Source organism: Tasmannia lanceolata, unplaced genomic scaffold, assembly GCF_043159265.1.
Source record: "Tasmannia lanceolata isolate RefF3 unplaced genomic scaffold, GAP_Taslan_0.1 ptg000012l, whole genome shotgun sequence".
Lineage (NCBI taxonomy): Eukaryota > Viridiplantae > Streptophyta > Magnoliopsida > Canellales > Winteraceae > Tasmannia > Tasmannia lanceolata.
This window is the reverse complement of record NW_027518689.1, coordinates 33,649,307-33,662,020: the sequence shown is the minus strand read 5'-3', so window position 1 is coordinate 33,662,020 and position 12,714 is coordinate 33,649,307. Positions and strand designations below refer to the sequence as shown.

The 12,714-nt window shown below is 38.5% G+C and overlaps 1 protein-coding gene across 1 annotated transcript; it reads right to left on the bottom strand.

Moving 5' to 3' along the window:
• Window positions 1–9,033: 9,033 nt before the first annotated feature.
• LOC143887226 (beta-1,3-n-acetylglucosaminyltransferase radical fringe protein, putative (DUF604)) lies at window positions 9,034–12,443 on the bottom strand. Its single transcript, XM_077391339.1, has 3 exons — window positions 11,327–12,443; window positions 9,794–10,345; window positions 9,034–9,702 (listed from the first exon to the last, which is right to left on the bottom strand). The coding sequence occupies exons 1-3, from the start codon at window positions 12,233–12,235 to the stop codon at window positions 9,592–9,594; spliced, it is 1,572 nt and encodes a 523-aa protein (XP_077247454.1). The 5' UTR covers window positions 12,236–12,443; the 3' UTR covers window positions 9,034–9,591.
• Between the last annotated feature and the right edge of the window lie 271 nt (window positions 12,444–12,714).

The following is a 12,714-nucleotide window of genomic DNA, read 5'->3' as shown; positions in this document are numbered from 1 at the left end:
CTATAGAGTTATTAGCTTTTTTTTCTTCAGCATAAACACCCACTTGCAGCCAACCACGTTCTTGCATGCAGGTCTGTGAACTACTTCATGTGTTGTTGTGGTATGGGCCCCCATTTCTTCTTCCACAGCCTCTATCCACCTGTCACTAGAAACTATCTTCTTGGATGTCCCTGGCTCATTTGCTGGTGTGATATTCTAGGTTGCAAGAACATGTTTTGTATAGAAGCAGGGGTGTCAGTGGACCATACTTCTATTCATTGCAAGCATAGTTTTAAAACTCAACCGCATCATCAGTTAGTGGTTTTGTTTCATTTTTCCTACCGAAACATATTGTTTTGTCCAAGTAAGACGAAATGAAACAGATTTAACAGCGTAGACCCTTGTATAGAAGCATAAGGTCAATGAGTCTAGCTCAAGAAATAAATAAATAACTTCAAGTAAATACAATAAGCGGGATAAAGTGCAAAGTTGAGGGAAAGCCAAGCCAAATAAGAGAAGTGTGGATGTAAAAAATGAAAGGGACTACATTTCATGCCTAAAAGAAAATTCTACTTAGGCTAATGGATCTTTAAGATTTTTAGTTAATTTTTGCAAGAATTTACAGACATTTTTTGCATTTTAAAATTGCTGAGGAAATTCAAGGCATGATTCAAAATATATTTGTCCTATTGGATTTTGGGGACCTGATACAATTCAAACCCCCTATTTTAATCTCCGGAATTTCTCATGCGTATCGGGATTGTATTGATCTTATCGAGTCGATATGAATGCATCTCAATCGATGCCTCTAATACAACTCCATATCATCTTGAGACCACAAGAATTGAGTGGAACGTTGTGTTTACTTAACCCCAACCCCAGCCCCAAATCCAGGCCCCCAACCCCACTCCCCCCCCCCCCCCCCCCACACACACACACACACGGTTTTCCCCTCTTTTGTGTGTGTGTGTGGGGGGGGGGTCCAATTGTCTACGCAAAGGTTCAGAGTGGTGTGGCCAAATCTAACCTAGATCTACTAGAATTGAGCATGCATGATTAGTTGTAATACATAAAAAACAGGCATGATTCATTTAACATGCATGTTTTTTTTTACATGATTAGATGAGATTTTGTGGTAATTTATGAGGTGTTTCCTTCTTCTTTTTTTCTTCATAATAGTCCATCAGCTAAAGTATGCTTTGTTTGTTTTATGTATTGTTGAATTGTTTTATATTTTTATACGCTAGCAAGTTACGAATCAGTTTGCTTTTTTACTCAATATTATTTATTGTTTTTTATTTTTTATAATTTAACTTTTGATTTTCATTATATTTAACGTGTGCCATATTTTTTATTGTTAATGGGCTAGATCTACATGTTTTGAGCATGTTCCAGGGACGAATGGGTCTATGTGCCCACTTTTGTGACACTTTTATTCTTCTACATGTTAGCCTTTTAAAGTTTTAGTACTTATCTTTCTCACATATTTGATATTTTGACCCAGGTCTGTGTACAAGCTTGTACTTGACTCCTTTTCTATTTTTTCCCGTTTTTTATTTCTTTTCTTCTTTTAGTTTTTCTTGCATAAATTTCTTATTCTCTTATTAGAAACTATGTTTGATACCAATTTATGTATGTTGAAGAGTGTAAAAGGGTATATTGGTCATTACGTGTATGTGTGGAGGGTATTTTAGTCTTTGTTAAGAGGAAAAGAGTGAGTTGGAGAAGACTCCCCCTCACTTATGTATTTATATAAAAGAGAGGAGTACAATGACTACTATGCCTTTAGGCATCTACACACAAAAATACACACTTCTAACACTCCCCCTCAAGCTGGAATGTATATATTATGCATTCCTAACTTGTTACAAATATCACTTAGCTTAGCTTTACTCAAACGTTTGGTAAAAATGTCAGCTAATTTGCAGACCGAATGAAGGTAGTGCATATCTCACCCTGTTGTATTCTCTGTCGTATGAAATGGCAGTCCACCTTTGTGTTTAGTATGCTCATGAAAGACTGGATTGTTAGCAATGTGAATAGCAGCTCTAGGTTTAAAATCAAGGCGCTTGGATCAACGGCTAGGATCCTATGTTGCATGGATTCTTTGCCCCCTATACCGAATCCGTGTCAACACGTCTCCGCATCCGAATCGGACATGGATTCACATGGGACACACCCGAATTCTTGTCGTAGCCGTGTGTGTCCCACATGAGTCCTAATGTTTTTGGGCGAATCTGATTCATCGTTGTCTCTTTTGAAATGGGAATCCTGTATATTTTCCCTTTAAACGTATTTTCTTCTTAATTTTTTTATACGAACTTTTAATAAAAACCCTAGCGCCTCGACCCTCGAACATGACCCTCGCACATGACCCTCGAACATGACCAACATTCTGAGCCGTACAGCATGGCTAACCTCACAGCTGTCTTATAAAACTTTCCCTTCAACTTGGTAGGGATTTTACGGTCGCACAAAACTCTTAAGGTAAGCTTCCAATTCAACTAACCTGCTCTTATTATATGGTTAACATCCTCTTTAATCTCTCCTTCCTTATGTAGAATTGAACCAAGATAGCAAAACATATCCTCTTAGGTACCTCATGTCCAGTCATATTTACTACATCCTCATCCCTCCTCCTCAATAGGAAGAAATTTCTCACGAAGAATTTGCCGCATCTGTGCCCATGTCCGGATTAGTCGCTTTGCCATCCTTGTACGAGACAGCTGGAGTTGCTCCAACCATGCCGATATTCCTCCTTCAAGTTTGATAGCCACGAATTTCGTCTTCTTTTGCTCGAGTACTTCCATGTAGTCGAAAAATCTCTCAACCGCCGCAAGCCAATCAAGGAAGTCTTCTGTGTGTAGTTGGCCGATGAACTCGGGCAAATCCACCTTAATATGATAATTGCGACCACGAGTCACGCCTTGCAGAGTGGCACTATGGGCATACCTTGGATGGATGATATCTTTAAATTCCTCCTCGCTAGAGCAATCATCATGGGAAAAATACGTAACTCTAAGGCCAGGGCGTGGAACTCGAAGTAGAGCTGGAGTGTTCCGTCGCCAATCACCGTCGTAAATATGGGATTGCAGGAGCTCGATGGGATTCAACCGTGTCAGTTGCTCTGCTAATTGATTAACGGTATCTTGTAGAGCATTGAACATCCCTACCATCACGGTCGATTGATTTTCTCATCTGGCGTAGCCGGAAGCGCGAAGAATGAGTTGAGGTTGAACAACGTCAGCACCAATCAGAATAACCTTCAAATCCACGAAGGATTGTTCTACGAATCCACAAAGAACAAGAATAAACCACTTTCTCTAACAAAGAAAGACGAAAATTTCTAAGATTTCAAAACAAAAAAAGTGATAATCGTGCAAACAACACTTGCACTTAGTATTTATAGAACCACTATTCCATACCCTAAGTCAAACTCCTCCCTAAGCGATAGATCTAATCTAATGGTAGTAATTAAACCCCAAAAACTCAACTTCCTACATCTAGTAAAATCAACTACTAAAAATAAAAATAGGAGTTCGTTTCGTTTTAATCTTTAAATCCTTCTCCGTCGTGAATTTGTTAACCATGTCAGTTGTAGTGTTGGGTTTATTTTTGTTTCTTTTTTGTTATTAACCCTCGGTTGATTGATGATATTAAGGCATGTATTACCCTTGATTCTCTGCTACCTTGTAATGCAACCAACGGCAAGTGTTTGTTTCCTTTTAAGCTTTAAGTCCTTCTCATCCTAGGAGAATGAGTCGTGAATTTGTTAACCGTGTCCGTTGCAGTGTTGGGTTTATGTAATGCAACCAACGGCAAGTGTTCCTCAAGCTAGGATCCAGAACTGATACAGGCCTCTGAAATCAAACCTCTTATTGCTGAATTAAAATTCAGTTGGAAGTATCATTCATAAGACACAACTCAGCCCTTTATACAAACACATGGTAGTCAATATATAAGTGTTGTGAAACAAATTGGTTCCAATGCACCTCCCAAGATGTCATGGTTAAGAAAACTTGCCTTCCCAATCTCTTATACCAAATTAACGTAGATCAGATCAGATCAGGTCTGAGATTAGAGTAGAATTCTCTTTCCAAACCTTTATATGTGCAACTCAGCAAAAGCAGCCTCCTGGTCCTGTTGTAACTTGTAACTGTGCAACAACAAATTACTCCAAAAGCTTAAGCTGTTGGAGAATGCGTTATTTAATCCTTTATACTTTAACACTCCCCCTCACGTGTGGCCCCTCTTTTTAGGGTCGGCCTAAAAGTGGCACATGTGGCCCTTACTTTTGGGTTTGGCCATTACATGCAAGGTTTTAAATTTCGACCGAAATCCGAAATTTCGGGTTTTGGCCGAGAACGAAACTGAAATTGGATATACACGAAACCGTATGAAATTTCGGTCGTTTCCCCGTAAATTTCGGCCGAAATTTTAGGCATCTCACCCAAAAAGTAAATTTTTTTCAGTTAAATAATATTGTTCCGAAATTTCAGTTTTGGCCATCACACGTTGGTAATCTTTTCCTGATTTTTTGGCTTTTAATTTCTGTTACAATATGTGAGATCTACACCAAATTCAATGGTTGGATCTTACATATTCTAACATTGCCCCTCAAACGTATGTGGATTGAAAATCAACATACGTTTGATTACAATGAAATTCCCCAATAAGAAAATAAAATTTTCTCCCCATAAGAAAATAGAATCCCATGATTTGAAGCGCACAACCGAAGTTTGATGATGAATATGCCCTGATGTTGTTGCCAAATGTATATTGCCAAAGAAGAAACCGCTTGTTGATTTGCCGTGAAGAGATGGATGAGAACAAATCATATCCTCAATGGGCTAGACAAGACTCAAGCCTCGATGGGCGAGTAGTAAGAGTCACTATGGACCAATGCCAGAATAGACAAGAAATGGGTCACTATGGACCAATGCCGGAATGCGCAAGAAAGATTTGAACGGAAAGAAAGATAAAAGAGCGATAACTAGCGGCATAGGACAATAACAATAATTCTTGGCAATAATGCAAATATGCAAATATTGGGACAATAGAAACATTTTTTTTTCTCAAAATGTTAAGAGAATAAGACGAGGTAGTTGTTTCCAAGAGAACGAGGGGATTAAACAATGCAAGGGAAAAAGTCTGTGAAGTGTTTGGAAAAATTATAACCAAGGGGTGCCAATATCAATTTGGATAAGAAGAAGACAAATGACGAGGGAATGGGGGGGAAAGTAAGTTTCAATTTGAACCATCTTTTCATCTCATGCGTGCAACCCTTGAAGCAGATATGGCAGATTGATAGAAAAGGGCATTGCCCACTCTTATCATGTCCAGGTTGCTTGTAAATTGCTTTGCCATTGATCCAAGATTGCCATGAAAGCATGCTTTATCTGGATGAGGATTCCATGGCCGATCTGGGCGGAAGACACATGGGTGCCGATGAAGCCACAAGGACAGATGATGAAAGAATCACATGCAACATCCTAAGAGGCAAGAGAAAACTTAATGTTATCGGTGATGGCGAGGACAAAGACAGTAAGAAGGTGCTCAGACATGGACTCGGATACAGTGATCAAGAGCCCGAAAACGAGATGGGAAGCAGATCTAAGGAAGAAGAGGTGGAGTAATATTTGATAGGAGCAGTGGGAGGCCCGGCGATTAGCCATCCTCCGGATGATGAAGCTTCTACGATTGTGCTCAAGGCGTGGTCGAATCAACCTGCTTTGATACCATGACAAATTTGAGAGAATTTCTATTATTCTTGGATACTATTGAATTAGCCCTAATGAGTGATTATATAGAACACTCAAAGGGTTAAAGATAGAAAGAGATAAACATAACCAAGGCAAGAGATAAATCTAGAAATCCTACCTACTAAGATTAGCCTAATTGCTAATTTAATCTAGCTACCTAATACAACTAGGTTACCCCATTCAACCAACTTGCCTAATCTACTACAAAGATGATCCAACGGTGAGATCTACACCAAATTCAATGGTTGGATGTGAAACTACCAGTTACTCCAAAAGCTTAAGCTATTGGAGAAGGGCAGTATTTAACTTTTATACTTTAACACTCCCCCTCACGTGTGGCCACTTGGCAAACACGTGGCACAAGCTGACCATCGCATGTGGATTTTTGCTATCCAAGAGATTTGAACTCAAGACTTTTGGGCTTTGGCTTTGATACCATGTGAAACTACCAGTTACTCCAAAAGCTTAAGCTATTGGAGAAGGGCAGTATTTAGTCTTTTATACTTTAACAATTTCTTTAAATTGACAAAACTACCCCTCCAATTTCGACTCAAATGTGGGATAGTGAGAGTGCGATAAAGATACCAAATATGGGGTGCTATAGATATAGCAAATATTGTTTTTTTTTCTTCAAAAATATCACACTTTTCCTGAAATTTCGAACGAAGTTACAGAAATTTCAGTTGATCGCACTAAAAGTCAAAGTGTTTTTTTTTTTAAATACCACTCCTGAAATTTCGTCCTAAATTTAATACTGAATAATACAATTGTTTTTAATCAGTGTACGGGATTTCAACCGAAATTTTAAAATTTCTGTCGAAATTTCGGTTTCGCTGGGGTCCGAAACGCATCCCAAAACCGAAATTTAAAACCATGATTACATGTGGATTTTTACTATCAAAGAGGTTCGAACCCGAACCTTTTCCGCTCATACCATGTGAAACAACAAATTACTCCAAAAGCTTAAGCTGTTGGAGAATGCGTTATTTAATCTTTTATAATTTAACAGTAACCAAACCCTGATGTGATATTAACCCAAATTAAATGTATTTACCTAAATTGTAAGTTCAGAAAGTCTTACGGTTGAATTCCTGTTCCTAGAGGATTAAAATGCTATCTCTCTCGGTTGTAGAACACTTTAGTCACTAAAAAAAATCCTCGGCTAGATGGAATGGTTCTAAATGAATTTGCTATGGTGTAGAAAAATGGGCTTCAGATGTCATATCTGGACTGGATCCTAATAGATTCAGGAAACTTAACAACAGGAACGAATTGGTTCAAGTCTTCATCCGAAATCTGCATCGTTTTTTGAAATGGAAAAAAAAATCAAGAAAATCTACATCATTTCAGTTTCAAAACCAGAAAATTCAAGTAGCCTGTCCTTAACAAGCTAATATTTCTAATCTAACAACAACTAGGATTGTTAATCAAGGACGGGATCAGGTCTCTCAGATCTCAGTTTTTCTCTAGGATATTAGAGAATTCAGACGTACGGTCTTAAGCATATAACAAGCCCTTGCCAAATTAGTGACAGGATGAGGTGAGCAGAACTGAAACTCCAAGAAATCCTCTTCACAAATCTCGGTTGGAAACTAAACTGAAAAATTGCCGAAGCCATACAAATAACGGCCACTTATTCCTATTTGCACGAATTTCTGTTGTAGCAAAATTTGACTACAATAACTCACAATTTCGGATACTAAAATTTAGCTTCCTACAGCGAGTTCAGCCCAGCAGTAGCGGATCGATGCTAGCTAAATAAGCTACTCCAGATCAGGATCTGAAACTTCAGCTTTAAGATCTTAATTTCCACTGAATACAGAAATCAACACTTGAAATCAAGCTGTTTTAAAATCTTATGCAGATTCGAGTTTCAGGTGCCAATAGATTCAACCAGTTATACTAAATGACATTCTCAGACTTGATTCGAAGTGAAATTCCATTTCAACAGAGAGTAAATTACTGGCTTCAGCCCTTGTAACTCAATGAGAAATCAAATGTTCTTGTAGAAGTCGAATGTTCTCCCAAATGGTTCAGATCCTCAAACATATAGAATTACAAGGTACAAGCTTGCATTCATCATATAAGAAACATATTGCAATCTAAATTTCTAATGAGCGTAAGTGACGATGGAGTCCATTGAAGAAAAAGAAGATAGGATTCATTTCAAAACAAGAAAAATAGATATAGATATCAGTATACTTGTTCCAATCATGAGGACGAGAAACGTGCTGAAATTCCACAATAACAAAAGGAAAAACTCCCCTCATGCAACAAGGTAAAGATAGGAGTCCAAGATGCAGCAGTTCATCCAGAGATCTGACCTTGAGCACTCCAAAGACGAAAAAACTCCAGGAATTCTCTCTCCAAGCCAAAAACACAATCTCCAAATCAAATTGTGTAAAAAATTCTCCAGAATGACGAAAGACCCACCTATTTATACTAATCCTAGCTAACAACAAGGACAAAAATACCACTCATGTGGTTATTTCATATATCACACCACATGCTTACATGTACATACCCTTCACACGTGCATGAAAAACTTACAACCACTCTACGCTAAGTGAGGCCCATATTCTTTTGTAGGGACCCGCTTTACATCAAAAGGGTTATAGTGTGGAGTTATGAGAAGGTGGAAAATGACTTACTACTTCAAACCAAGGTAGCTTATCAAAGTATAATTTTGTAGTGTTGGGTTTATTTTTGTTTCCTTTTTATTATTAATGCTTGGTTTATTGATGGTATTAAGGCATGTATTATTCTTGATTCTCCGCTGCTTGGTTAATTGATTGATGATACATTTCATATGCCACTCATATAAAGCATGTATTACTCTTGATTCTCAATTACTTATAATTAATTAATAATCAATTTTATCAGCCAAACGTTAATTTGTTCCAAAAACAAAACAAAACAAAACAAAAAAATCTATGTCAGTGACCAAATATGATTCAGATTCTTTAGAATCAAAATCAGAATAAAAAGAAAATCAAGAAATGAAATTAGAATCATAGCCATGCGCGCCCTAAATTTGGGAGGATAAAACAATTAATTGAAACAAATTATTTGGATTTTCAATAAAATGTATTTAGTATCAGCTTACTTTGTAGAGTTCTTTCATAAAAATTTTCAATTTCAAGATTAATTCCAAAACTAGAATTTTAGCTCAACAACTATCACTGCGCTAGCTTATAGGGAATGTCATACATTGGAAACCAAAGATCATCACTTTCAAAACAAGTCAGCAACGATGCTACCATAGCCACGAAACTTCAGATATATAAGAGAATTGGCATCAATTGTATCATCTTCAATTTGTTGCTATTAAATTTCAACTTTCAAAAAAAATTGTATCATCTTCAACAGTACAAACTACCACGAAAGTTTCACTTCATTAAGGATCTCCAAATGTCAGATCTTAAGCCCTGTTCGTTTAAGATAATGCCAACTGATTGTGAGTCCAAAACCAATTATTGAACTCAAATTTACGTTTAATTTTGAGTCCAATAATTGGTTTTGGACTCGCAATCAATTGGCATAATCTTAAACAATCCGGGCCTTAGTTTATGATAATTACCTTCTGAACAAAAAGCGAAGGTAAAGAATATAACTTCCCGAACCTGAAGTATGCACACTCAACGTCTTCAACTCAACTGTATCCGCAAAATCTGTGCATGGCTTCTCAAAACGCCGAGTAACAGTTGACAAGTTGTCAATGGTTAAATGAAGTTCAAGTGGATGACCATGAAACTCAAGCACATGAAAAAGAAGGTATTTGTTAGTTGTTGAGAATGACCTTCGTACTCTGGGGGGAGAATAGTAAATCATGCTATCATTCCATATTTCGTCATACATAATCTGCCATAGACCTGAAAGCTCCCCTCTGACATTGCCCCACTGTTAGTTCTAGAAGTTCACCCCTCGTTTGGTTTACTTTGCAACATAATCGTCTCGGAACCTGATTAAGGAAATGCAAAGCCCTCTTAAAAATGAATCCTATAAAGCTGTTAATTTCATCGAAATAATATAGACAAGAATAAGGAACACACCAAATGCCAATTCTCGCTAAGCGGATTCACCAAGACCCGGATATCTTTCACGTCACGCAGCGGAACTGATCGAGGAAAACAGAAGACTTTCCTTTTCAAATCATCTCTCCCTTTAGCTCGCCCATATGAACCTACAGTCACATTCCCATTTTTCCCAACATCCTTCAAGAAAAAGAGAATTGTTTTTTTACAAACAGATCTATAAACATCCCGGGTGTCAAAATCGAACTCGTTTCTGTTACTGAGTTTGTTCCATGCAGAATATGTCTGCTCTGACCGATCCAACTCCCGCGGAAGAACAATGTTTGGAAACACTTGAACAACATAACCCAATGAAACGGAAAACGTAAGCCGACGCCTGCGGTCATAACAAATAGACCTTTGCAAAAAGCTTCTAGGCTCGGCTCTCATTGCCCTCGTAAAAAGTTTCAGGCTGTCAAGAGAACTCAACCCAGGGTAGAATGGATCAACAGCTTCAACATGATGGATTGAAACAAAAGGAGCAATTGGATGAGCAGATAAAAGGCCATGGGCATTCCCCCTAATATCCCACTGCAAGAAATGTGAAACAACCAATTACTCCAAAAGCATAAGATGTTAGAGTTGGTGTTATTTCTATGTCACAAATATCTCCGATATTTTCAAAATATAGCGTTTTTATCACAAGATTTTGATAAAACGACAAAATCCCAGACTAATCCCGAGATTTTAAAAATATAGCGATATTTTCGTTTTTATCATAAAATACCCCGATAATATCGATATCGCGATATTGTCCTGATATTTTTACGATATTTTTATTTTATATATTTTTTCTTAAATTTGATAATTTTATATATTTTTTAAATAATTTTAATTTTACCGTTTATTTCCCGATATAAACCTGAAAAAATTAATAAAAATTAATAAATCCCGAGATTTTTCCTTGTCGAGAAATTCTCGAGAACGACATTTGTGACATAGTGTTATTTAAATCATTTATACTTCAACACTCCTCACGTTTGGCCACTTTTTTTTGTGGGTTTGCCATACATGTGGATTTTTAATATCAAGGAGTTGTTGGGTTATGAATCCAGGACCTGCATTGAAGCGTCTTGCTCTGAAACCATGCGAAACAATCAATTACTACAAAAGCTTATTTAATCCATTTATACTTCAACAAGAAATTGCCTCCAATTCGCACCAATAGCAATGACGAAAACAGGCAAAAAAGGAAACAAATAGCGAAAACCAGTCAGAATTACCTAAAATTGCATCCAATTCACACCAATAGCAATGACAAAAACAGGCAAAAAAGGAGAAAAAATAGCGAAAACCAGTCCTTAAATTACCAGAATTACCTGAAATTGCCTCCAATTCACACCCATCCCAATGATGAAAACAAGCACAAAAGGAAAAAAATAGTGAAAACCAGTCCTTAAATTACCAGAATTACCTGAGATCCCCTCCAATTCACACCAATACCAATGACGAAAACAGGCAAAAAAAATGAAACAAAATAGCAAAAACGACTACTTAAATTTCAAAAATTACCTGATGGAATCCATACTCTCTACTGAGAGGAACTCCAAGCTCCGAAATACACGCATGGAGACGATCATCACTCCCATACAACTTCGGATAACGCTCCAAACACTCGTCCTGAATCTTCGAAACTGCCTCCGCCAACGGATAACTAAGAGCAATCCCACCACCTCCAAAAGCCATAGAATGACTAAAATACGTATTCGCAGAGTGACTCTCCGAAGGGCTCCCAATATAAACCATCTCCGACGAATCATATTTCTTCAAAACCGCGATCAGATTCTCCACATTGAAAATAGTATCATCATCACCAAGAACAAACCATCTAACGCCAGGCAGGCGAAGGCGAAAGCATTCAGATACAATTCGCGAGATCCGTAGGCCAGAGGGATGACCAGTAGGGTTTGTGTAGCGAAATCGAGAAATATCTTCAGAAACCCTAATTTCAGGGAGGGAGGGATCTGAAACCATAACTTGTTCTTCTAACCAGACGTGACCACGCATTTCGTTAGGGCGCCACCAGAGGCGGATGAATTCTCTCCGGCGGTGCCAGAGTTGGGCGGAGCCCGCGATTCCGAAGATGATGTGGTTTAGAGAGAGGTCATTTGGGGGGTGTGGGGTGGAATTTTGGGGGGGTGTGGAGGCGGTTTTGGGGGTGGTGGGGTGGGGTGGTAAGGGGGAAGATTGGGGGGTGGAATCCCAGTGTTTGAGGTGGTAAAAGGAGAGAGGAGTGGTGTTTGAGAAGACGAGAGAGAGCCAGGCGGAGGAGGAGATGAGGAGGGAGATGGCGGCGATGATGGCGGTGGAGGTGCGGCCTTGGCGCCACCGGCGGCTGCGGGTTCGAGATAGGTGGCGGATTGGGGAAGTGGTGGGGATGGGAATTGGATTGGGGTCATGGTTAGAGAGTGATGTTACCATTTTTGTTCTCAAGGTTCATTTCTATACTGATGGGTGGGATGGGAAAAATGGGCGTGGAGATATTTGTTGGGTGAGATTGGAGAAGGAATGGAGAGGTGAGAAGAATATGTGAGTTGGGTTTTGTTCTGTTTCTTCTTAGATTCTCTTTCCCTACTTAAGATTTCTGTTTTCGTAGGTGTTGAAATAGAAAGTGGCAAAAAGGGAAGCGGAAGAAGAAGAGAGATTTTATAGTCTAATTTTGAAATTTGAAGCGATTTGGACGCAGTGCGAGTCTCGAAGCCGTTAGAAAGAGAGGGGGGCCTCTTATGTCAATTTGAAAATTGAAAAGTGATTCACACGAGATGAAACACACTGTGGCCAACTGTGTTGGGTAAGTTCTCTTCAATTAATTAATAGTTATGAGGGATTTGCTAGGGATAATCGAAGAAAGACAAATCACGACTGGCTGTTGCATGTGAGAGCAGACACCTCAGATGAAT